Source organism: Watersipora subatra, chromosome 4 (genome assembly GCF_963576615.1).
Source record: "Watersipora subatra chromosome 4, tzWatSuba1.1, whole genome shotgun sequence".
Classification (NCBI taxonomy): Eukaryota; Metazoa; Bryozoa; class Gymnolaemata; order Cheilostomatida; family Watersiporidae; genus Watersipora; species Watersipora subatra.
Genome location: NC_088711.1, coordinates 34,054,216 through 34,080,248, shown reverse-complemented (window position 1 = coordinate 34,080,248; position 26,033 = coordinate 34,054,216). Strand labels below are relative to the sequence as shown.

Sequence of the window (26,033 nt, the reverse complement as noted above, 5' to 3'; positions counted from 1 at the left end):
GAGTCGACAAAACCAATCGTAAATAGCCTCCCGCACGTAACAAAAACTCATGCTAGATTTAGCAAGGTTCTGAACAACTCAACCTGGGAAAGATTAGTAAGCCAGGAGAGTTGAGTCAGTGATTCAGAAGGCACAACATCCAGTCAGCATCTGGTATTCATAGAGAACTCAACGATTATTATTTTTGTCATTACATTAACTATCATAGAATAGTGTTGGTAGAAAAACTACTATATATAGATTTTGTTTACAAAAAAGTGGCCAGTCATGCCTAAACAGACATACAATGGCACATGTGCTCCTACGAAAAGGCTCACTACAGCCCGAGCATTGACGAAGCATGATGCAATGGTCTGGCACAATATAAAAGATTATCATGCGCATCCATAACCAAGACCACACTAGTATTTAAATTTATCAAGATAGCTGCGTAATTTTAGCATGAGAGGTCAATAATAACCATCTTAGCACATTCTCTTATAGTGAGTGATACCACATTGTGCCAAATACTGTGATTCAAAGGTATGTCACCATTGTAATTTTTAAGAAATTATCCTTGAAAAAGTCGTATCACAACATTGCACTCAAAACACAAGGTTTATATATATTTAGTTGAAAAGCTCTTATTTTTAAAATGAGACTGTTAAAAAAGTGCCTCTGTGAGTGATCATACTACGACATATTAGTAGTTCTGTGTCACTTCTGTAGCCAGTGTAACAAAATAAACTAACATTCACCAAATTTGGGTTCTTTTTTTATTTTATTCAGCATTTATTATTTTATGTTTTATTAACTTTATAAATAAAACCATAACATTTGTCTTTATGACCTTATATCACCATATCTATTAGTATTTATGACTCTATACCTGGCACCCCATCTATTAGTATTTATGGCTCTATACCTGCCACTCCATCTATTAGTATTTATGGCTCTATACCTGTCACCCCAGCTATTAGTATTTATGACTTTATACCTGCCACCCATCTATTAGTATTTATGGCTCTATACCTGCCACCCATCTATTAGTATTTATGGCTCTATACCTGCCACCCCATATATTAGTATTTATGGCTCTATACCTGCCACTCCATCTATTAGTATTTATGACTCTATACCTGCCACCCCATCTATTAGTATTTATGGCTCTATACCTGCCACCCCATCTATTAGTATTTATGGCTCTATACTTGTCACCCCATCTATTAGTATCTATGACTTTATACCTGCCACCCATCTATTAGTATTTATGGCTCTATACCTGCCACCCATCTATTAGTATTTATGGCTCTATACCTGCCACCCCCTCTATTAGTATTTATGGCTTTATACCTGCCACCCCATCTATTAGTATTTATGGCTCTATACCTGCCACCCCATCTATTAGTATTTATGGGTCTATTCCTGCCACCCCATCTATTAGTATTTATGGCTCTATACCTGCCACCCCATCTATTAGTATTTATGGCTCTATACCTGCCACTCCATCTATTAGTATTTATGGCTCTATACCTGCCACCCCATCTATTAGTATTTATGGCTCTATACCTGCCACTCCATCTATTAGTATTTATGGCTCTATACCTGCCACCCCATATATTAGTATTTATGGCTCTATACCTGCCACTCCATCTATTAGTATTTATGACTCTATACCTGCCACCCCATCTATTAGTATTTATGGCTCTATACCTGCCATCCCATCTATTAGTATTTATGGCTCTATACTTGTCACCCCATCTATTAGTATCTATGACTTTATACCTGCCACCCATCTATTAGTATTTATGGCTCTATACCTGCCACCCATCTATTAGTATTTATGGCTCTATACCTGCCACCCCCTCTATTAGTATTTATGGCTTTATACCTGCCACCCCATCTATTAGTATTTATGGCTCTATACCTGCCACCCCCTCTATTAGTATTTATGGGTCTATTCCTGCCACCCCATCTATTAGTATTTATGGCTCTATACCTGCCACCCCATCTATTAGTATTTATGGCTCTATACCTGCCACCCCATCTATTAGTATTTATGGCTCTATACCTGCCACTCCATCTATTAGTATTTATGGCTCTATACCTGCCACCCCATCTATTAGTATTTATGGCTCTATACCTGCCACCCCATCTATTAGTATTTATGGCTCTATACCTGCCACTCCATCTATTAGTATTTATGGCTCTATACCTGCCACCAGGGCCGTATTGTTCTATGAGGCAGCCTCTGCTGTGCAGAGGCAAAATTTCAGCACCCAGAACGGCCAAACGGCGATTTTCTTGTTGTTTAGTGTCGACAATGTTCGGACGAAAGGTGCGAACGTATCATGCAGAGCCCGTTTTCAGAATACTACTAGTGGTTGCAAACCTAGCGAATCCATTTCGACACAACTTTTTTTACTGTTGAGAAAGGAACCGAAAACAGACGTTTTGGTTTTGTCTGTTCTGGATTCACATATTTAATGATAACGATTAAGTTTAAATTTGCTAGACGCTGTTGAACAGACGAAGAGTTTTGATCTTGACGACTACCATAAATTCTGGTCTTCAAAACATTTACTTCCACTTAAGATGAATATTTTGATAGTTATGGGAAGCCAATTACTTACAGGATCCTGTAGAGTAATTCTTGGTTGGTTTTACTAGCCTTATTGCAGTTTTACGAAATATTCTGACGATAGTCACTGGACTGATTACAATTTGCAAATGATATTTGAAATGTTTTCTTTATTATTATTGCTATATCGACGCCGCACGAAGCAGACGTGTTTAGAACATCTTGAAACTTTCAAGAAAAAAAGAAATTCGCCGCGAACTTTCTTCTTATTGCTCATATATCGAGTATGCTTGCTAATTTTTTTTCACACTATTTTTACGTGAAAACATCTACTTCACTGCAAATAAATCAACTCAGGATTTTCTGAGGCTGCATACATGTAACAGTTGATTTAAACTTTTCGTAATTTTGTGTTTTTCTTGTTTGAATATCTGAAGACCTCAACGGAAGAACGATCAATGTCACAGTTGTTCAAAATTGAAATATAGCAATTTTAAAGTATACAAACATTTTTTTTAGAAAGAATTACAACCTATATCGTAGAAACCTTTTAGCTATTGGTTAATAAGGATGTTACCTGGGAATGTGATAAACAAAGAAGCGGTAGACATAAGTTAGGGTGGCACAACATGGCCTAAGTTAACACCACTACACGGACATTGATCGATTTACTTTGGAAATCATTGGCAACTCTCTACGTATGATGTTTTATTAGGTGATAACGCTACAATATTATAATATTCTTATTGTAAACACTATATTGCAGTAAAATAAGGGGTTTCAACCATTCAAATTTCAACCAAACAAAAATGAACAGGTCACAATATCACAAAAACAAATTTTTTACTGTGTCCTAAAAAAACTGCAATATTTTGGTTTGCATTACACTACATGTTTTTGCACACACTTCTTTTTTTGCTTCTTTGTACTATTCTGATATTTCCCTTCAATCCCACAGACTCTGTCAATTGTATCAAGTTATTAACCTTTTCACTGCCATCCATTAACAAATTTAGTTATCGTCCTACTGCCAGCCATTTTGCCAAAAATTGTGGATTTTGCTTCATGATATGTATACAAATTTTTTCAACTTGAACCTATATCTACAGCATTTTTATTATATATTTTATTTTTGCACACTTGTTAACAATTAGTGCTATACAAAATTCAATTTATCTACACTTTGTGCATTGTTAAAGCTATGTGAAGCTACGATCGCCACGAAGCTAAAGCGATACTCAACAATGTTCTTTATTCCTACACAACTATTAATTTCACCACCATTGAAGTCAGTGCCGCTACTTGAATTGCCTGTGTAATCACGAAAATCGGAATCTGTATTAACAATAATGTCACCATCATAAATAATTATCGGTTTTCTAACACGGGCAGCACTTACAAAAAAATGTTCGTTTTCTGGTTAGAAATTCTCAAACAAAAATTTGAAATTGCTTCATTATTTTAGGGTAGTTTTATAGAGAAAGTTGACATATTCAGCATAAGTAATTCTCTGTTTTCTAACTTGAGAGGTACTTACGAAAGCCATAATAACACTAAATAGTTCGAACGTCCGAAAGAAAAAACGATTGTTATAAGTTGGAAATTCCCAAACATGTATTCGTTGCTATTGGCTAAAAGTAATCACATGACTGGAAAATAGTCGTTGTTGCTGGGTAGCCGTTGGACATTGATCGTTTTTGCAAAGAGCTAGTTTATTTTAAGCAGGAATATCTCTGAACCTGGATCATTTTTGCTGAAACTTTGTCACAGAGACTAAACTTTGTGGCCAGAACTATTAAGAAAAGATAAATCTAGAATTTTGAGAAAATATGACATTGATTATTCTTCCATTGAGGTCTTCATCTGCTTGACAAGTTCTAGTCACGTATTATATGTCTATAATTTGTTTATTTAGTGAGCTATGTTATTATCTATATTGGCATGGAAATATTTATTGTATGGTTTTTATTTTTATGCTCACTCATTGAACCTGTTTATCCATGGATAAGGGTTGTACCATCAGCACCAAACCTGATCACCCAAGGCGTGAGAAGAATCTCTAACTTTGTTATACTCAAAATCTACCATCTTCAAATTTAAATAATCTTTAGGAAAGAACTCTGATATCACATTGAACTTTGAGTCACTCAGTGACTAGTGCTCTTATTATAGATCTAGATAGCTCAAGTTAGTTTCATTGTTCTACCATTATTTCTTCTCAGCAGAATCACAAACTTTACAATTTTCAATTTTAAATAATCTTTAGTCTTTTGTTTATAGATTTACTGTTTAGAGTTCATTATCAAATCTTAATCAATAATCGTAATATTTTTCTTTTTTACCCCTGGAACAAGTTTACATACCACATAAAATGTATTCAATAATTGGTACCGAAGGTGATACACAGCAATCTTCAAGGTTTTTGAGAAATCTTTTTAGTATTATGCTTGCTTGTATAAGTTGCAATAATACAATTAAAACTGCTCTCAAATAGGGTATCTTGTGTGTGTTCTGTAAAAATCTTTCGATATTCGGGAGGGCGTTGCACCCCTCCCCAACCCGCCCCGCCGGCCTCTTGAGCCTACAGCCCTCACAAGTCGTCGAAGGGGGCTACTCCAAATATTGGCAGAGGCATCCTAAAAATGAACAATACAGCCCTGCCTGCCACCCCATCTATTAGTATTTATGATTCTATACCTGCCACCCCCTCTATTAGTATTTATGGCTCTATACCTGCCACCCATCTATTAGTATTTATGGCTCTATACCTGCCACCCCATCTATTAGTATTTATGGCTCTATACCTGCCACCCCATCTATTAGTATTTATGATTTTATACCTGGCACCCCATCTATTAGTATTTATGGCTCTATACCTGCCACCCCATCTATTAGTATTTATGACCCTATACCTGCCAGCCCATCTATTAGTATTTATGACTCTATACCTGCCACCTCATCTATTAGTATTTATGACTCTATACCTGTCACCCCATCTATTAGTATTTATGGCTCTATACCTGTCACCCCATCTATTAGTATTTATGGCTCTATACCTGCCACCCCATCTATTAGTATTTATGACTCTATACCTGCCACCCCATCTATTAGTATTTATGACTCTATACCTGCCACCCCATCTATTAGTATTTATGACTCTATACCTGCCACCCCATCTATTAGTATTTATGACTCTATACCTGCCACCCCATCTATTAGTATTTATGACTCTACTTTATGGCTGCCACCCCTTCTATTTCTCTTTATGACTCTATAACCGCAACATCATCTACTTTGCAAAAATAAGTTCTAAAACTAACAATCAAGCATTGCCTAGATTTAATGCTAAATCATGAAAAATTGCTTAAATAAGTCTGCATTTACGCATTTGATTATCGGTTGATGGTTGTATTGATGGCATAAAATGAAGGAAGATCCACAATAGTATTCATTCCCTAATGTTAGCATTTATAAAGCGCAAGTCACATTAACAAGTTATATAGAAACGCTTTTTGTGTAACAAAATAGAACAAAATGCAATGACTAAATGGATAATTAAGATTATTTCGCAAAAATAAAACATAACAAATATATGAACAGAAACCGAAGCTTTAAATGTTCATCTATCCCTTTACTTGTTGATCGGCCAAAATGAAATGCAATTTCTCTATTTAATATCAATATTATTAAATGCCACTTTGTCATTGTGTGTCTGTTAGTTTGCGTGCGTGAATGCAAAGCGTTTCCACATTCCTCATCTGATTTCATCCGAACTTCACACACACACACACACACACACATATGCTCTATGCCTTCTCCCAGGTCACCAACCTACTTGGTGTTAAAACTCTGTCTGGTTACTGACAACCAGCCTCTTAAACACCTACCTGCAGGTTATATGATTGAAAATACAACAGGCACTCCTACACCGTAAATAATCCTTTCCAGGAACGTTTTCGTTAAGGGATTTTACGTTATACAAAGAGTAAAATGCATGTAAATTGCCTAGTCCGTTACAGGATATTCCAAACTCATCCCTTTGGCCACACAAAAAGGAATAACTGACTTTGTAATTTGCGGACTCTCCTGTAACTGCAGTATTATTATAGGGTCGCATTGACAACTCTTCTCTTGTATCTTATCAATATCACTGGTTTTATAGATCATCATTGTGGTAATTTTACAATAAGTTACAAGTTCATTTACAAGGATTTGTCTATTTTTTTCCAGATAGCAAAGTCTACTTTGCAAGTTCTGTTCTTATTTTCTACGTTTACAATAAAGTAAAACAAAAAACACTTCTACTATAAAAAGAGCGATACTACCTGTTCGCCGCCTATCCGTATTCAGTGGTCAAGGTTAGGATAAAAGAGAACCTCGATGATTGTCCAGCTCGTGACATTCGGAATGAAGGGCCGACGTTGTAACACCTGCACCAATCTATCGCCTTTATGTATTTCTGAACAATTACTATTCTCTGTTTTGTCGACACATCTGACGATATATCAGACGAATTAGAATGTTATAGAAGTTGTACATATAATAGATACAACACTAGATGTAAGTCGTTTTTCTTCTGCAAGCATGGCGAGATAGAGCAACATTCAAACCTAATCTGAAAACTAACCCCGACTTGACACTTTACGGTATATACTTTACTTTACGGTATATATACGGTACGTATGGAAATGTTTACATAGTACAAAGCAAAAGCTTTACATAAATTTTTTGTTATCTGAAATTTACGTTATGGTAGGTACATGTATACGTTATAGGAGCATCTACTGTAAAAGAAATCCTGTGGCATAGCTGGGTTTACTGCTAGCACTGCAATAAGTTTACTTCATGAGATGCTACAGCCCAACAACTCATCTTTTATAAGTCAACTAAAATCTATCAGCAAATTTGAGTGTAAAATATTTCATTGAAATCAACTAATAACTGCTTCCTTTTAAAGTTGACTCGCAACAAAATTCACATTACAGTTATTTCGTATTAAAAGATTCACCATGTCTTACTCTGCTGTGTTGTAGGTGCAAAATATGTGGAAATGTGATTACAAGCTCTTAAAAGCTAAAAAATGAACAGTTAAGCCGTAGTCACACAACGGCCGAACCGACTTAGGCTTGGTTCAGAGGTTGTTTTACTTCGGTTCGGCTAAGCCACATGTCACACGGCATCCGAAGTCACTTCGCTTCCTAGATACCATACGTATGGAGACAGGACACTGTTTCATTGGTAGTTTTTATGTATTTGAGCTAAATGTTTCTATTGTAAACAAAAAACTTTGAGGAACAATTATTAATTATAATTACGCAGCAGATTTATCAGAAGATCGTTCAGCTGCTCAAAATAAATCACTCGATACAAAGATTTTGCCAACCCTTCCCATCAACATAATTATATTTTTTATTAACATATGAATGTTTTTCTATGCTGAGTACATAACAAACAAAACCAGTCTTTATCATAGTACTGTGGTTTTACATAAATAAATTAGTCAACGATACTTCATCAGGATGAGTATGACACATTAATTCTATTCTACACAAAAGAAAATCACAACCATTCTCTTACATTTATGCAAAACTTGAGTGCGACATCTTACATTTATGCAACACAATCACAAGTCCGGGTGAGCCTTGTCATAAATTGCTTCATGTCGATTATTTAACGAAATAAAAGTATCGTCCTATTTCTTTTTTAACTTTGCTCACACGCACTTAGGAGAAATGTGAAGCGTGCTCGCTAGAATTTTAACCAACCAATAAGAGCAAGGGTTCGGCCAAAAAGTTTGAGCATGACCGAAATGGTTCGTTTCGGCCAGAAATGTCTTCGGCCGAACAGTTTACAACTGACAGCGACGTCGTTTTGCGTCGTTTAGTTTGTTTCGTCTCCCGTGTGACTACCCCTTTAATCGCCGCCATCACGAAACTGCCATATATTAAAAAGTATAAATCAAATATACATCAAAAATATTTTAGCACGAGCACCTAGGATAAGCTAAAATCTCTTCATAACTTCTAACAAAATATGTAAACACACCTCCCTCCTTTTCATAAACGGAGTAAACACCTGACCACCATTTTGCATGTGACAAGCTTGTAAACACTAAAGCAGGTTTTTTTTCAGTTTACAACAATTTAATCCAATAGAGTATGACATAATAAAAAATAATGGCTTAATCTTTAATTGTTCCTATAGGCCATTCCAAATATATCTACGTGTTTGTTCCTCCGTAACCAATCTTTATATCTCATCACATACATAAACAGTAAATAGACAAATAGCAGCTTTATCACTGCTGTGCTGTTTGACTGCAGGCTCTCTTAGTAAAAACGGATTTAAGTAAGATGTATCAGGAATCAAATTGCTTTTACGAATAAATATCGAGAAGCTTGGAACTATGAAATTTTTAGCTAGATTTGAATAAAAAAACAGCTAACATTTGATAAAAGATAGCACCGAACCAACTGCTTGTGTATCATTATTGATATGAACCTTTGTTACAACCATTTACAGTGTTAGGCCTGCAAGGCACAATAAACCAACTCGATTTTCAAAATAGTACCCCCAATAGTTTGTCAGTAAAAATCTGAAAATCATAATGAAATACATAACTATATCCTCTGAGTTTTTGAGTATTTTTGTTAAAGTTCCAAAATAATGTTTTGTTAGCAAATAATCTTCAATACTCAAGTTACAACATATTTCCTTAGTGTGTACTTGTACCCTCTTTGTAATCTATTTATGCCTATCGCTTCCTGCAGTCAGAACCCATCACCTAGAAACTACAACAAGGGCTTTTGAACATATGGTTTCTTGTGGTAGCTGACGAACACCATGAGATAAGCATTTCCTAACTGCATAAAATCTTCCCTCAATTTATGTCGCCCAAGAAGGCAAATAATAGTTAAAAAACCAACTGAATTAAAATGCTCATGACCTAGCCATGTTGACTCATGAATATATTCAATAGACTTTGAATGTCTTTAGCTAATACCACAATATTTTAATTGGAGCCATGTGTAGATCACCAAGCCTGCTAAAGAGAGTGAGAGCAACTGCAGCCTGCGGTAGTTACTAAATGTTATTCCTATGAGTTATTTAACGCCTACTAATAGTTGAAGTAGTACCTCTGATTAGTAGTACCCCTGACTAGTAGTACCTCTGACTAGTAGTACCCCTGACTAGTAGTCATGCCATTTTATATATAGTGTCAAAATATAATCTTAGAACCCCAGTATTAGGTTTCAAGATTGGGATGGAGAGGTGTAAAATGGTATGATCTACAATCATATACACAAATAACAAACAGACATAAACCCCAAGTTTGTGACAAGCCGCTGTTATTCCAATAGAGATAGGCACTAATTGACAGGTGTACTATAACGAATAGATGATGATCATATTGAACATATCAATTCTGGCGCTAGAAAGACACCAAGCAATTTGTATAGGAATTTTGTGGTGCTGCTGAAGCAGTTGACATTACCACAGCCGGAGTCAATATATTATTGTGGTCAAAAGTTGTCCCATATTTATATATAAACAGCTTATTAAGAGGAAAATATAGTAATTGATGACAATCAAATCAGAGCTTTTCAGTTGCTCGACATCCACATTAACTGCACTCAAATATTTATTGTGGTGGGTGTAGAATATATACTCCTGTGACTTCCTAGCCTCGCTGCAATCCTCACTTAAAAGGTGGTACAAAGAGATATCTAGCAAAAAACGCTTTAAACAATTTTAATGCCTGCCTTGATCAGCTTGTTAACTCTTGAATACCCGTCACACGACCATGCAATGTCTTCATAATAAATATTTGCTCACAGATGTTCCAACTTATCGTAATAAGTGATACTCTAGCTTGTATGGACACACTTTAAAGGCCTTGTAGGGTCATATTCCGGTGAGGTGAAAAAGCGGAGTCTTTCACGTGGAATCACTAAATTTCCTGGTCATTTAAAGAATCAGTTTTTGTGCTACTGGATAAAATGTACTTGTACATTTACTCACAGTCCAAAAAACACATACAGATTTGACCAGCAATTTGATGATTTATATTAGGAATAGTATATAATTGTTCAGGACAGTTGACCAATGAATCATTTACATGTAGAACCTTGCATTTAAAACGAATATACAAGAACTAATATGTAGATCAATCTCTCAGTTAGTTTATTGAACAAAACTAAATCACTGTCCAGGCAGATAAAGGACTACTTTCACTGGCACCTCCCTAAATATTTTCTAATAATATCAATCTTTCAATGAGTTTGTAAACTTGTAAAAAATAAACTATTCAAGCATTCGAGGTAAAATCTAGTAGGCCTACTAGTTTTGCTGAATGTCATTGGTGTCGACACAAATTTACCACTCAAATGTTCTGCCCTTATTCTAGCAAAGGATCTTTTTTTTTAATACACCATGATTGGTTGAAGCATATAAAAAATCAGGCTAGTATTTTGCAAGCGGTACAATTCTGTTTATACATTATTAAATGACCAGTTGAGGCCATAATTGACAGACAGCTGACTCCTCAAATGATCCTAATTTTGATCAATTTAAGTAAAAGACTCTGCTTAATAACAGTCCAGAAAGAGCTTTACCAAATTTAACATAAGGGCAAAAGCAACAAAATATGTACTGCAGTTAAAATTGGCAAATTGCTAATATAAGCCCAAATTATGTGAATGATAAGTAAAGCGACAGCTAAAAGATTAGCTTAAAGCTATAAGCTTATTCTGAGGTCAGAGGCTAAAGAGTTGAAGTCTGAGTGATAATTTCATAAGCTTCATAGTAAGAGTGGTGACCGTAACTTTATTACGAACAAACATCAGAGATGAGCAGCAAAAGAATGCCTAAAACATCCGAGTATGAAGAAACAAATGTGTCCGGGGCAGCACCCACGGCTTCGGCACCCACGGCTTCGGCACCCACGGCTTCGGCACCCACGGCTTCGGCAAGCACGGCTTCGGCAAGCACGGCTTCGGCACCCACTGCTTCGACACCCACGGCTTCAGTACCTATCGCTTCAGAACCTACCGCTCCAGCACCTACCACTTCAGCACCTACCACTTCAGCATCTACCACTTCAGCACCTACCACTTCAGCACCTACCACTTCAGCAAAAGATGTAAAACCACAAGCAGACCATCCATGGTTGTCAGGTAAGCAGCGTAAAATTAACGAATGAAACTATAAGCCAAACCGTTACGCTGTATTTGATATAGCCAAATTTACCGTCTCATTATATTCAGTGTCACTTGTCAGCAAAAACTCCATATCTGCTAATCTTATTACAAGCAAACTGGCTGCTAAAATCAGCAACAAAATTTTTCACAAAAACGTTAATAGTAATGTAATGCCTCTCCAGGACAAGAATGAACCAGGCGACATGTTGTTTACTTTCCATAGTTGGTTTCTAAGTTACTTGTAGGCAAGAACAATTTTAATTTCTTGTTTGAATATAATTACTAAAATCATTTTTGCATAATTATCAATTTGTATTTTCAACAGTTCCCATTTGTGATAGAATTGAAACCAAATTAGGCAGGCCAGTCAAGGTCTACTATGCTCACCCTCGGGTATCACGTAGTACCAATGGCTTCACCTTAGGTTAACAATTTTAGGTTTGTTCTGATTGTGGTAGACTATGCTGAGAAATCATCAAAACATGTTGTCGTCTTACATAATGAGTTTGGCAAATAGTGGCAAATCGGTAGAAAACCTGGTAGACTTTTACTAATAAACTTGGTGGTTAAATACCGTTGCATACGATACTTATTCTTCAATTTAGGTGATGTCAACTAGAATTCTACGATAAATGACCAGATAAAAGGTATAAGAGTAAGGGTAAACACCAACGTACCAGTAGTCAATCAAGCCGTTTCGTGAAAACGTCGATTTCCAAGTGAAACCCAAGCAGCCAATAGACATGTATTTTAGAGCTTCGTCGAACGTAGTTTCTGCTCCGCACAACATAATGGCGTTTTGTATATCAATGTATGTAGCTTTTTTCCGACGAGTTAGCCATCCAAATGATGACGTTTCATAAAAGCGTAAGTTTTATAAGATACTGTTTCAATGACCAATTTCTCATAAACTAATTTCAGGCGAAACAAAATGCAAGCTAAATCTCTCAGCTTTTTCTGTTTAATCGCCGAAAGAGGGTTATTGAGTACTGAACATTCGTTTGACTACCTATTTTAAAAAATAAATTACAATTAGAAATGCTGTAGCATACTAAACTTTTGTTTTACATCTATTGTAACTACTTTAGTGTTTATTTACTAAATAACTTTATGGTGTGTTTAATAAGTTATTTAATGGGGCCCAAGCAACGAGTCTAAGAAATAGAACACACGAACTTAATCTATTAATCTACGCCTACTCCCCTGACATCATTGCTATAACAGAAACCAAACTTGATACCATTGTGCAAGATGGTGAATTAACAAGTTTTTATACAATCTACCGCCTAAACCGGACTAAAGGCCCAGGCTTGGGCGGTGGTGTCCTTAAAGCCATCAAAGACAGTTCCCCTATAAACGTATTATGTGTAGATGAACTTATAGATTCAAATTCTTGCTCTCAAAATAATTATACATAATTTCACTTTCCATTTTTCTTGTTTTTACCATCAACCTTGTGTAAAAAACATTGATGGCCTACCCAACTGGGTTGAATCCCTTGCCAGCCCATTTTTTGTCATTACCGGTGACTTTAACTTACCTGAAACTTACAGTGGCCTGGTAAAACCCTGAAATCCAGTTGAGACAGGAAAATGCATACTGATTTTCTTCACCTCCTTCAAACACAAGGTCTCTCCCAACCTGTTGATTTTCCAACACATTAAAGGAAACACCCTAGACCTTGTGTTATTCTCCATGGAAATTAATTATGCTCATGAAGAGCCAAGCACATCTAACCATTTTTATGTGCACTTTGAAGTGAGCATATCTGATAGCCCCAAACAGGCAAACCTCCCCAAACTATCGCCCATTTTTAAATTTAAATATAACCAAACTAATAACACTGAACTAACAATCAAATCCCAAGCCCTTGACAGACAAATAACTAATCTCATATCAATCAAATCCAACATTAATGACATTTGGCAATCCTTTAAAACTGGAATTATGGCAGCAGCTAAGGCCTTTATCCTTCATTTTCCCCTTGAAAGTGTAAACAGAAATTTTGGATTAAACACACCAGCATTAAAGAGGTTCATAAAAGGAATAGAGTGCTTAAAACATTTAAAAAGTACCCGACCGCCAAAAATAAACATGCTCCAGCTTCAGATTAAAAATGTAAAAAACTAATTAGACAAGACTATAACAACTTTCTAAATATCCATTGACGGAATTGACGGAAGGCAACAATAAACCTTTTTAAATTCATATCTTCAAAGAAAGGATCCAGTAACACAGTCAAAACCTTGCACGACAACACTGGCAAACTATCTGATAATATAGCTGACACTTTTTCCTCCATTTTCACAGTTGATAATAGTGCTTATCCTATTCCCCCAACAAACAAAACTGTAGTAAACTCCACCAAACAAAAGACCAAGGCAATAACTGTTTCCAACAATGGTGTCTTAAAACTCTTAAAACAACTTAACCTTTCTAAGGCTGCAGGCCCAGATAAACTGAGCACCTCGTTGCTGAAACACTTACCCCCCTATATTGCACCCACTTTTACAAAGATAATGCAATACTCTTTATCCAACCATACTGTCCCTAAAGATTTAAAAACGGCTACTGTCAAACCCATTTAAAAAAAATGAAGGTAGCAAGGTCCTGCCAACTAACTATCATCCAATCTCTCGACATGTGTACTGTCAAAAACCACAGAACACATAATCGCACACTCCATCCACAACTTTTTAGACTCCATTGATTTTTTCCATAACTGCCAACATGGTTTTTGCTCAAGGAAAACTGTGAAAGTCAGCTAATCTTCATGAACTCATTGAATCATTTGATACTGGAATTCAAACTGATGCAGGTATCCTTGATTTTTTAAGGCCTTTAACAAAGTGTCCCACAGCAAACTTTTGTTCAAACTTACCCAAACTAATCTAGACAGAACAATTATTGCCTGAGTCGAAAATTGGTTGAAGGATCGCTCACAGACCATTTTTATAAATGAAACATACTCCAAACCGTGTACAGTTTCCTCTGGTGTGCCCCAGGAATCTGTTTTAGGCCCCCTTTTTTTGATTTTTATAAATGATATGCCAGCGGCTATCAAGACCTAGACTGAGACTTTTTGCTGATGATGCTCTCCTATATTCCTAGATTGAGCCAGCCAGCGACTGCGCAAATCTTCAAGCAGATCTTGATTTGCTCAGACTGAGCTGATAAATGGCAGATGGAATTTAACATCACAAAATGTGAGACATCTTTTTTTAGGTCTCATGAGAAGCGCTTTTTTTCACAAGTATCTTTGAAAGGCCAACAACTAACTTATGTCAATCACTTTAAATACCTCGGAGTCATCATAGTCAATAAAACCGACTTTAACCTTCACATAGAAAAGACTATAACCAAATCCTTATCAACACCATACATGCTCATTAGGTCCCTCAGAAGTTGCTCACCCAAAACAAAAACCCTTTCGTTTAAAACCATTTGCCGCCCAGTTATTGAATATTCATCAACTGTCTGGTCTCCATTTTTATCCAAGCACAGACTCCTACGAGTCTGTGAACAGAAAGGCTTAGAGGTGGGTGTTTAAACTTAAAAAAATAAGAGGATTTCTGACCTCATGTCTGAGTGGTCATGGGCCACCCTTGCATAGCGTCGGATGACGGCTGACCAAAATCTAAAAAAACTAAAGGAAGAAATTGTAATACCGACCCATTTTTTTTCAAATGCCCACTTACACAATACACGCCACAAAAGCACTAAAGTTGCAATCAACACCAATATTAAAAAACACTCATTTTTTGTACCGACCTGTAACAGCTAACCCTTTTTTTCACACATTCCCACCAAAAACTTTCATTATTTATTGAAAGTTCTTTCCCCCCTAATCTCTATCCTCAACCCTAATAACAACATTGCCCCAACGACATTTAAAAATTACAAAAAAAGAAAGAAAAGCCCAAACTAAGAGTAATCTACTCATGTTGCATAATAAAGATATTGCTCTAATGACCCATTATGGGGCGAATGCGATTAATGGATTTGATTTGACTGGTCTTACATCTCGTTGTCCTGTAAAAGCTGAGGCTGAAAATGATGCAAGCTACAATGGCGAGGGGCCCGTCTCATGATTGTTGAGTTAAGAGAACCAATATACGCAACTATTGTGTCACGGTTCAATGACAACTGCTTTCTAGACACACTTCTTTTTTTAAACATATGGAAACAAAGACATAGTGAGATGGCATAATGTACAACCACAAAACAACGAGACAACAATACAGGTTAACTAATAGTTGAGAGAAATACAGCTAAAGTATATGCTAACAACTTATAAATAAGTACATGTCCTAAGAAGTATAGGACACATGAGGCAGATGAAAAATGGTAGGCTTATTAGTTATTCGTTCTATAAAAACTACAACTAGCGATCGCCGTTCCACCTTTTAAAAAATTGCGAGAGAATAAAATGATAGTTTTTGTGCGTAAATTGTTCCTTTTAGTTTTAGGAAATCGAATGCCATGTAGAATAAAAATGCTATACATACCCAAGCGTGTTAAAAGTTTTAATCCTGCCCACTTTATCTTTCTTATGGCATAAGAAAGACCTTTATATATGAAGTTAATCTGCTCTAATATTTTTTGTGTATTTATTTTTACGAGTACATGACTTGTTTAATTCATTCTGGAAACCCAAAAGCAATTATTAATACTTAAAGGTTGACTTGCAACAAAATTCACATTACAGTTATTTGGTATCAAAAGATTCACTATGTCTTACTCTGCTGTGTTGTAGGTGCAAAATATGTGGAAATGTGATTACAAGCTTTTAAAAGCTAAACAACGAACAGTTAATCGCAGCCACACGAGACCGCCGTAGTTTGAAATCTCTTTCCAAAACGGCTCAAATGGGACGTAATTGAACGAGATGGCTTCTGTTTACACTTTCACGCAACCTCATTCGTCGAAATATTTTCACGAATATACTTCACGCATTCAATAAAACCATGTCTATTGTTCTTACGCATCTATTTCATTGTCATTTTAATGCTATCACTTTCAGCACTGATATCTTATAACTTACTGTAAAAATTCGTTAAATTTTTTAACCTTAGCTTGAAGGAATACATATCATTGTCTGATAAACATGGTCACATGATCAGATTATGACTAGACAATTAGATCCAAGCTGAAACAAAACTGTCAAGTAGCGAGCATCTATATTTGATACCAGGTTTTCGGTTAAACTCGAAGTGTTTGTCATAAACTAGTGCTACGAGAAGTTTTATATCAAGCCTTTTAATGGCCTTTCAATTCACATGAGAATATCACGTGACAAAACAATAACCAAATTTAATGACAACGTCAGAGAAATAAAATGATTCCAATATACGGCAGCTTTTCGTTTTTGAGCTTTTAAGAGCTTGTAATCACATTTCCACATATTTTGCACCTACAACACAGCAGAGTAAGACATGGTGAATCTTTTGATACCAAATAACTGTAGTATGAATTTTGTTGCAAGTCAACCTTTAAGGAAAGGACATCTAGCATTAAAACGCATTTTTAAAACCTTACAATGTTGAAGCTTAAATTATAAAACAAAATTAGTGATAGAACTGGCAATAAATATAGGTTTGTATTGCAATTTTACTTGAAGACGCGGGAATGCAGCCGTAAAATTGTTAATTTGTAGGTTCCGTGGTAGAGTGAGTTACAAGAACACACTGCATAACTCACCATAATTTGTGTTGAATATACTACGAGTAAATAGATTAACTCAATTTATATGATGTTTTATTGTTTTGACAGTGTTTTTAATTTCTACCAAATTTTTTACTGATAGGTGTTTTCAAAAATTTCAAATGCGGTATGTTGAGAAATACTTTACCTCTTACGTCGAGACAAAATATTTGTTCAAATCTTTTGTTGGATTTCAAAAAGTTTGTAGGTTATATCAAGGTTTAACTGTTCTAAAATCTTATTGCAACTTTTGATGGTGAGTGGCAGGTGGCACTCAGTAAGTAGCAACTCATGTTTGCTTGATCACATACTGAATAGTTGAAAATTAACAATGTTCACACCTTTTTGGAAACCTGCCTACCAAGCTAAAAATTTGGTAAAACGAGTTTACTACCTTCAAATAATATAAGCTTCAAAAATACATCTGTACAATACTTGGTTGCCTCAGTTTAGATGTGGAATTCAATCTCACATTATATTCAGTTTTTTTTATAGGGAAGAAGTCTTTCTAAAACATTAATATGGAACTGTTTAGCTGAGTTAAGCTTTTGAGGAAATATTTTGTCATTTGTAGAAATGTCAAAAGGTGACAGAGGTGAGAAGCAAGAGGAACTTGAGTTCCCTTATTGTCGTGATGCTGCACGCTACACTAAAGAGACAAAAGTAGGTCAGGGTACATTTGGAGAAGTGTTCAAAGCCCGATGCCGGGAAACAGGAGAAGTAGTAGCTCTAAAGAAGATCTTAATGGAGAATGAACGCGAGGGATTCCCTATAACGGCTCTACGAGAGATTAGAATTCTTCAACTGCTCGTAAATGAAAATGTTGTTAGGCTGATAGAGATCTGCCGCACAAAAGCAAACAGCTATAATCGATACAAGAGCACATTTTTTCTCGTGTTCGAGTTTTGTGACCATGACCTCGCCGGCTTGCTCAGCAATCCAAATGTCAAATTTGGACTGAAAGAGCAAAAAGAGGTGATGAAACAGCTTTGCAGTGGTCTTTTCTTTATCCATGGTAATAAGATATTGCACAGAGACATGAAGGCGGCTAACATTCTGATTACAAAAAAAGGAGTGCTTAAGCTCGCCGACTTCGGCCTCTCGCGGGCATTCTGTGCCTCTAACACTACAGAGCCTCGGTGAGTTCACTTGGTACCCAGTCTACAATAGCATAATGTTCTGGTTATAAGGCTAAGTTGAAAGCATTTAATTATTTATTTTTAAATGTAGTTGTGAGTTTTTGTCCATTTGACAAAAAATGCTCATTCATGGCTGGCATATTTTGTCATGTCTTGTATTTCTGGAAGTCAACACAAGCATAGTATAGCATGGTGAGCAAACAGCTTGCAACAAATTGTTTGAAAGCTTCACCAAGTCGAATATGTGGAGAAGAGATGTATTCAAATAAAAGTCTATGGGGTAAACAATTATGTCATCAGTGAGCGCATTGCTGTTAAAGATATCATGCTCTCCTTGAACCGTTGGAATATTAGTTTGAACGTTTGAAACTAAAACGTTTGATTGAGAAAGCTGTTCAGAATGTTATCTGGGTGTTATGCGTAACTGCACAGGAGTTATTATAAAAATTATAAAATTATATTTTTAATGCCACACGGAGAGAGTGAAATTACGACAAATATGAAGGTATAAAATGGCTGCCTACAACAAGTTGGCGAAGCATTTCTTACCCTTTACAAAATCCTCGGCATGAATAAATTTTTACCTAGATTGGTCACCAAGTGTGCAAACAGTTCTAATAAATAGCTTTGCACAAGTTCTCCATGAATATTTTTCAGTCTTTTAAAACTTAGGCTAAAGTTAATGTCATTACAATCTACCATGATAATATGGGGCTCCTGTTAGAAGTCGGGTACATTTCATGGACTCTTCATAAAACTATAGTCAGGTCCTAAGTTCAAATTACTCACCTAAGAATGGAGTAGATATTGGTGAAACTACTGCACCAACCATCAGTGAATGGATCAATATCCTTTATCAAATAAATGAGATAATTGACACAGCTCATTTGGACTAGCAATTGATGTGACACAGGAACTGTCTCAAGTGTTTGTAAAGTAAGTTTTATAAATGCTTTGCCATTTCTTCTTTTTGTTGAGTGGAATTCATGGTTCATAGTACACCTAGAATCACCTCTACATACAAAGGTTTTACAAGCAAAGTTTGAGGAAGTATTTGTTTCTACAGACATACTAATATGGGGTCTAAAATTGCTTGAGGCATCACTTTGTAGCTTCTATTAAAAAGTTAATAGGTACTAAAATATCTAAGAATAATTAAAATAAATTGCACATTATGGTAAGTTAATCTAAACGGCATATAGTGTATATAAAAGGAGGTTTCTGTCACCAATTCAATGCATCGCCCTTCCGGTTACAAGGTTTTCAAGGTGAAAACCTGGGTTTATGTGCTATTGCTTTTCGAAGAGTTTTATATAATGCATTTGCTTTAGTGCTGTAGATAATTATTGGAAGTGTACATTGTTTTGTTTTAGGCTCCGATACAAATCGGACAGAATGCATTGTATTCTCACTGTATTTTCAGAATATACGCCAGAGATGATGGTTTTGAGAAACAAAGTGCAAATGTTAGAACTGATTGAGCTGGAAGTGTGTTGGTTCACTGTCCTGTATTGTTCCTGTAAAATGGCAGCAGGGATACATAGCTATAGCAAGGATATATAGCTATAGCAGGGATATATAGCTATAGCAGGGATATATAGCTATAGCAGGGATATATAGCTAAAGCAGGGATATATAGCTATAGCAGGGAATGCCAGGGATATATAGCTATAGCAGGGATATATAGCTAAAGCAGGGATATATAGCTATAGCAAGGATATATAGCTAAAGCAGGGATATATAGCTATAGCAAGGATATATAGCTATAGCAAGGATATATAGCTACAGCAGGAATATATAGCTATAGCATTGATATATAGCTTGTTCTCATGTAAAACTCAAAGCATCACTTGATTATTTCTACATTGGCGGAAGTTTAGCTGTTAATGTACACAGTGCCACAAGAAGTAGGACTTTGCAAAATAAAGGTTTCCAAAAAACAAATACATGTATCATGTTTAGCTTGGAGTGCTGATGCTGGAGTTGTTCTCTCACGAGGCTCATAGATGTATAGATGGTGATAAGCACTGCTATCATGCCGATACAATTGAAAGTATTTAATTCGCAGGTATACTAATAGAGTGGTGACCTTGTGGTACAGACCTCCAGAACTACTCCTAGGTTCAAGATCATATGGCCCACCTATAGACATGTGGGGTGCCGGATGCATCATGGCAGAATTGTGGACACGAGCCCCTATTATGCAGGTTTGTCGAGTCCGTGTTTGCTAGTCATGGAAACTGGTAGTTATTTCAACTAGTTTACTTCATTTTCACAAGGCAACTGCATTAGTGGATCTTTAGTCTTTTCTTGTTACAAAGTATAGTGGCAAAGCTGGAACTGCCAAATTTGTTAGATATCAGGATAGTTCATCATAACTTGGTTGGTTTTGTTGATTTCTATGTGCTGAAAACATCAAGCCAGGGGAATGTACTAGTATGCAATCACAATATGCTGCCATAAAGTTTGTATAATAAGTGAATTACCGTAAAACCTTTATTTGCTCGTTATGGCGCTATATTTTTCAACCCTTAGAGTGGTGCTTTACTAGAGGTGACGTTCAAATAAAGGGTAGCGCTGCATTTTTCAAACACCCAGTCAAAATGTTGTGAAGGTGAATTTCAATTTTCGTTTCACCCTTTCATCGGCGAATCGAATGTCGCCCATATTTTGCAGGCTCTTTCGGGCGGTACGACATTAACCCTTTTGAATGCAAAAAATTTTCTAACTCACATCTAACTGGCCGTACTTCAACTCTCTAAATAAGTATGTACGGGAAAGCTGATATGTGTACATGTTTGTACCAGTTGATATCCATTGCTAGCAATGAATACGATGATACGATGAACCCACGATGATTTTATAGCTTGCATTGCAATTTGTTGGAGCTTTGAAGTTTTTTATTTCATTCTAAATTGGAAAGCATATTTCCATTTTATAACTGTATTTATCAAGGCTGCATAAAAGCTCATTGCACTCATCGGTATGTTTGCTTCAGTTTGCAGTCAAAACTGGCTTTCAATGTGCAATAGAACAGGTGTTACGAGCATCAATCTATTGTAAGCTGAGTTCAGATTCTATCAAATAATATGTTATAAAGCCGCATATTTACAAGTTTTAAAATAATAATAATCCATAAAATGCTGCAAATTTATATACAAAAACAAGTGACATAAATAAACCATAATTATAATAACATTGTTATTATAATACATTGTTAATAATAGTTATAATAACATTTGTAAATACATGTAAATATTAACATTTTAAAACAAAAATGTTAGCGTCGTTTGTTCGGCCAGTTGTGTTCTGATTGTTGCTTCTGTTTGGAACTAGTTATGTTCTTCAATACCTTCCACAATGTCTTCTGATCTTGACCCGTCTTCTGCACAGCTGAGCTAATCGATATTAGCGTCCCAACAACTTTTTAGCGGAGCAAAAATTTTTTGCGATGCAATTTTGAATAGAAACTTCTAGGGCTAATAAAGAGAAACTTCGTGTAGCCAAAATAGCCTCACAATGTTAGCCTCAAAATATGTAGGGGCACATTTTCCATCGTAAATGCGAACCTTTTTCCGACATACATCGAAGTATTAAATTGAGTTTAGTGGGCACTTTTCTACTGATCACTTGCTATTATTGGGTTCGGGAAGATTAAAGCACATCAATTACATAAGTAGTTTTATCATGTATTTCAGTACATCAGAATTTTGGCTTTCGAATGAGCCTATATTCAATACACAAAGAATAATAGAACTGTGAAAAACAGGGTGTCAAAAGTGTGTCCTGCAATAAAAAAAACACTTGGTGTTGGTTCCCACAATGTGATGTCATAATTATCATTTAGCCTTAGTCGTCGATCCCTTTCGCTGCCATTGAGGCTGCGCTTTTCTGTGACAATCGGTGCTCTTAAACCCAGAGAGTGCTAATAATAGACTAACATTCTAGAGAATCAACAATGCCCGTGGATTGTGCTAACGAACGCCCTACCAATAGAAACACATGTTCTGGGTTAACAGATTCCGGGTGATTGTTAGAGTTTGCTTTTTTCATCCTTTCGTTCATTTTAAACATTTATAGTAATTATCATCACATCTACTATATAAACGGCAATCGTTGTCTGTCTGTGTATGTGTCCGCCTTATAGAATACCGTACTTTTCAGACTATTAGCCGCTACTAGGTATCCAGGGCGCATTAACGGGAATATCCGGTTAGTGCGCCTCTATACACAACCTATTCATCGTTTGCCGTTTTCACACAAAAATGACATAATAATTACAACTCTATGGCTTTCTTTTAGTTTCATAACACGCGATGCTTTTTGTCCACGACGTATTAGGGCTAATTTGTTTTCGGCAAAACGATATCGACAACCGACTCTCTCGATATTAGAATTTGGCGATTAAATTTCATTATCTCTATGAAACACGATGCCGTTTTTGTGAACCTCTATTTCTGGCTTTTCTTAAGGTTCAATTGCTAAATCGCTGTTAAGGTCACTACTTTTCACTCGGACAATTGTATTATCTCGAGTAGGAATAGCATCTAGATTCTCTCACTATCGATCAGACAGAGACACTACTAGATTTTATTTTTACATAACATATCGTCGTACCAGTATCGTCGTATTCAGAGTTTTAATGGATAGCTGTTGATGGAGCAGTAACTTGTTTATACACACACTTCTATGTAAGAATTGTTATTATTAATTCAACGTATTCACGAATTTTATTTTGTTTTCTCAGTTTGTATTAATTGTATCATTACCGAATCATCTCATATTGTAATCGTAGCAAAACAGACTCAATTTAGCTATTACATGGTAATTATTTCACTGTTACATCTAAACCCTTCTATAGTCGTTTTATTTTTAAAATTTATTTGATCTGCACGAAACATTTTTCTCATGAAATGAAGTTTAAAAGTTGTTTGACAAAGTAAGTTTGAAAACCTTTACAGTTGTTTTAGGTAGAATGGCAAATGTTGTTATATGTTAAATACAAATCAATTTTCTGTGCAAAGACTTCTTTTACTACCCGGACAACGCCGGGTAGCACAGCTAGGCTTGGGGCCGTGGCGTCATTCAGGGATGCGCAGGAGACCTTTTTCGCCCCAAGTACAGCAAGAATCTCCAGGTGCGGCTTTCCGGTTGAATGAGTTGGCGAGTGCGAGGCGATTGATTGCAAAGCGATTGAGTTCTAGGCGATTGATTGCGAGGCGATTGGTTGCGAGACGATTGGTTGCGCGTGCAAGGTGATTGATTGCAAGGCGAGTGCGAGGTGATTGATTGCAAGGCGAGCGCGAGGCGATTGAGTGCGAGGCGATTGATTGCGAGGCGAGTGGGAGGTGATTGCGAGGCGATTGATTGCGAGGAGAGTGCAAGGCGATTGATTGCAAGGAGAGTGCAAGGCGATTGATTGCGAGGAGAGTGCAAGGCGATTGATTGCGAGGCGGGTGCGGGCCGATTGAGTGCAAGGCGATTGATTGCGAGGCGGGTGCGGGCCGATTGATTGCAAGGCGATTGATTGCGGTTGCGAAGCGTTTGATTGCGAAGCGAGTGCAAGAGCGCGGACTGCCAACTGCTCGGCAGGTAAAGACTGGTCAGCCGAGGCGGGGAGCTCAGCGGCAGAAGTGCGCGATCATCAACCGCAAATATAGACCGGTATGAACAGATGCATGAATCTAGACACATGAATCTAGAATATTTACTAGATTTTACACGCATCTAGCTGTAAAACACATTGCAGGTTTCCATTGTTCTCCCCAACATTGACATGTATATGTGCATGCATACTCTGATTAGGACAACAATTTCAGTAGACCGCATAATTGGAGTTGTTTTACAGTATGAAAGACAACTCTCAATAAACCTTGTGCTGCACGTGAATCTGTTTCTGTAGGCGGGTAATGCAGCTAGTTGTTTTATATGATGACATTGTTTGTCCTATACAGAAATGGTTAATAACTTGATTAATAACTAATTAGTAATTAAATATCAAAAGTATAAAACTTAAAATATTTGTGTTATATTCGAATGAATTATATGGAAAATAAAAAACAGGTGTATTGGACAGTTAAATTAATCACTTATATGATACTAGCTTATAGGCAGATTAAGTTATTTACAGTAGGCTTCTTTATTTTGAACAATCCTGGAGTGCAGTGAGTCAACCCCAACGATTGATTTAATTCAATTGACTTCTACAACAAAATTATACAAAAACAGAAATGACTACTAACAACATACCTGTTTGTTAACCATCCATGGTGGTAAAGGTAATGAAATCACATCGATTAAATTGTGACCTGCAGTGGCGTGCCCCTAGGACTACGTGTATATGTAAGTTGCACTCTTGCGAGATCACGCAATGCTTGAAATTAATTAGCCTCAGTCGTGCCCCTCAACATCACAATAAAAAGAGGGGGCTAGTGCATAATCTCATCTGGAAAATCCGGGAAAATGTGCTTGTAACAGGGTGCTTTGTAACAACCATGTTTGGTTCTGTCAGGGTGTTTTGTAACAACCATTTTGGTTCTGTCAGAGTGCTTTGTAACAACCATTTTGGTTCTGTCAGGGTGTTTTGTAACAACCATGTTTGGTTCTGTCAGGGTGTTTTGTAACAACCATTTTGGTTCTGTCAGGGTGTTTTGTAACAACCATTTTGGTTCTGTCAGGGTGTTTTGTAACAACCATTATGGTTCTGTCAGGGTGTTTTGTAACAACCATGTTTAGTTCTGTCAGGGTGCTTTGTAACAGCCATGTTTGGTTTTGTCAGGGTGACACGGAGACGAAACAACTGATGCTCATCTGTCAGCTCTGTGGATCCATAAACAATGAGGTGTGGCCAAATGTTGAGGATATGGACCTTTATAAAACTCTTGAGCTACCCAAAGATGCAAAAAGACGAGTGAAAGAACGACTAAGACATTATGTAAAAGACTCGTACGCGTTGGACCTGCTCGATAAGTTGCTGACTCTTAACCCCGCTCGACGATTTTCAGCTGATGATGCGCTCGATCACGCTTTCTTCTGGGAAGATCCCATGCCTAGTCGTGAGGCGTTTGCAAAGATGCTGTCACTCCATTCGACGAGCATGTTTGAGTTTTTGGCGCCAAGACGACCGCATGGTCACCATCCCAACCACCATCATCAAAGTAGGGCCCAAACTTCACAGGCCGCCGCTGCGCATTCTAGCGGTGCTCCAACCCAACAAAAACCAGGTCAGCATTTTGACAGAGTGTTCTAATGCTGCTCTGAGGCTGTCGAGATGGAGTATTCGCTGCTCTTATCGAAAGGTATTTGGAGATGAGTTTTGCTTGGTTTTGAGACATCTTCCATATCAGTTTTATAAAAATGTTACATAGGCTTGCATTGTGTAATCATTTGTATTCACATGCTTATTTGTGTTCGAATTATAACATAATAAAA

The 26,033-nt window shown here is 36.6% G+C and overlaps 2 protein-coding genes across 2 annotated transcripts in view; one reads left to right on the top strand and one right to left on the bottom strand.

Annotated features, from left to right (window-relative positions):
* The window catches only part of LOC137394871 (uncharacterized), a 44,582-nt gene extending 32,117 nt beyond the window's left edge, over positions 1-12,465 (bottom strand). The window contains exon 1 of the mRNA XM_068081644.1: positions 12,438-12,465. The gene's annotated coding sequence lies outside the window, so the exon portion shown is untranslated. The remainder of the gene's footprint in view (positions 1-12,437) is intronic.
* LOC137392911 (cyclin-dependent kinase 9-like) lies at positions 11,503-26,033 on the top strand. The gene is made up of 4 exons (XM_068079275.1): positions 11,503-11,736; positions 18,038-18,602; positions 20,671-20,809; positions 25,381-26,033. Exons 2-4 carry the CDS (start codon positions 18,040-18,042, stop codon positions 25,849-25,851), a joined length of 1,173 nt encoding a protein of 390 aa, XP_067935376.1. The 5' UTR covers positions 11,503-11,736; positions 18,038-18,039; the 3' UTR covers positions 25,852-26,033.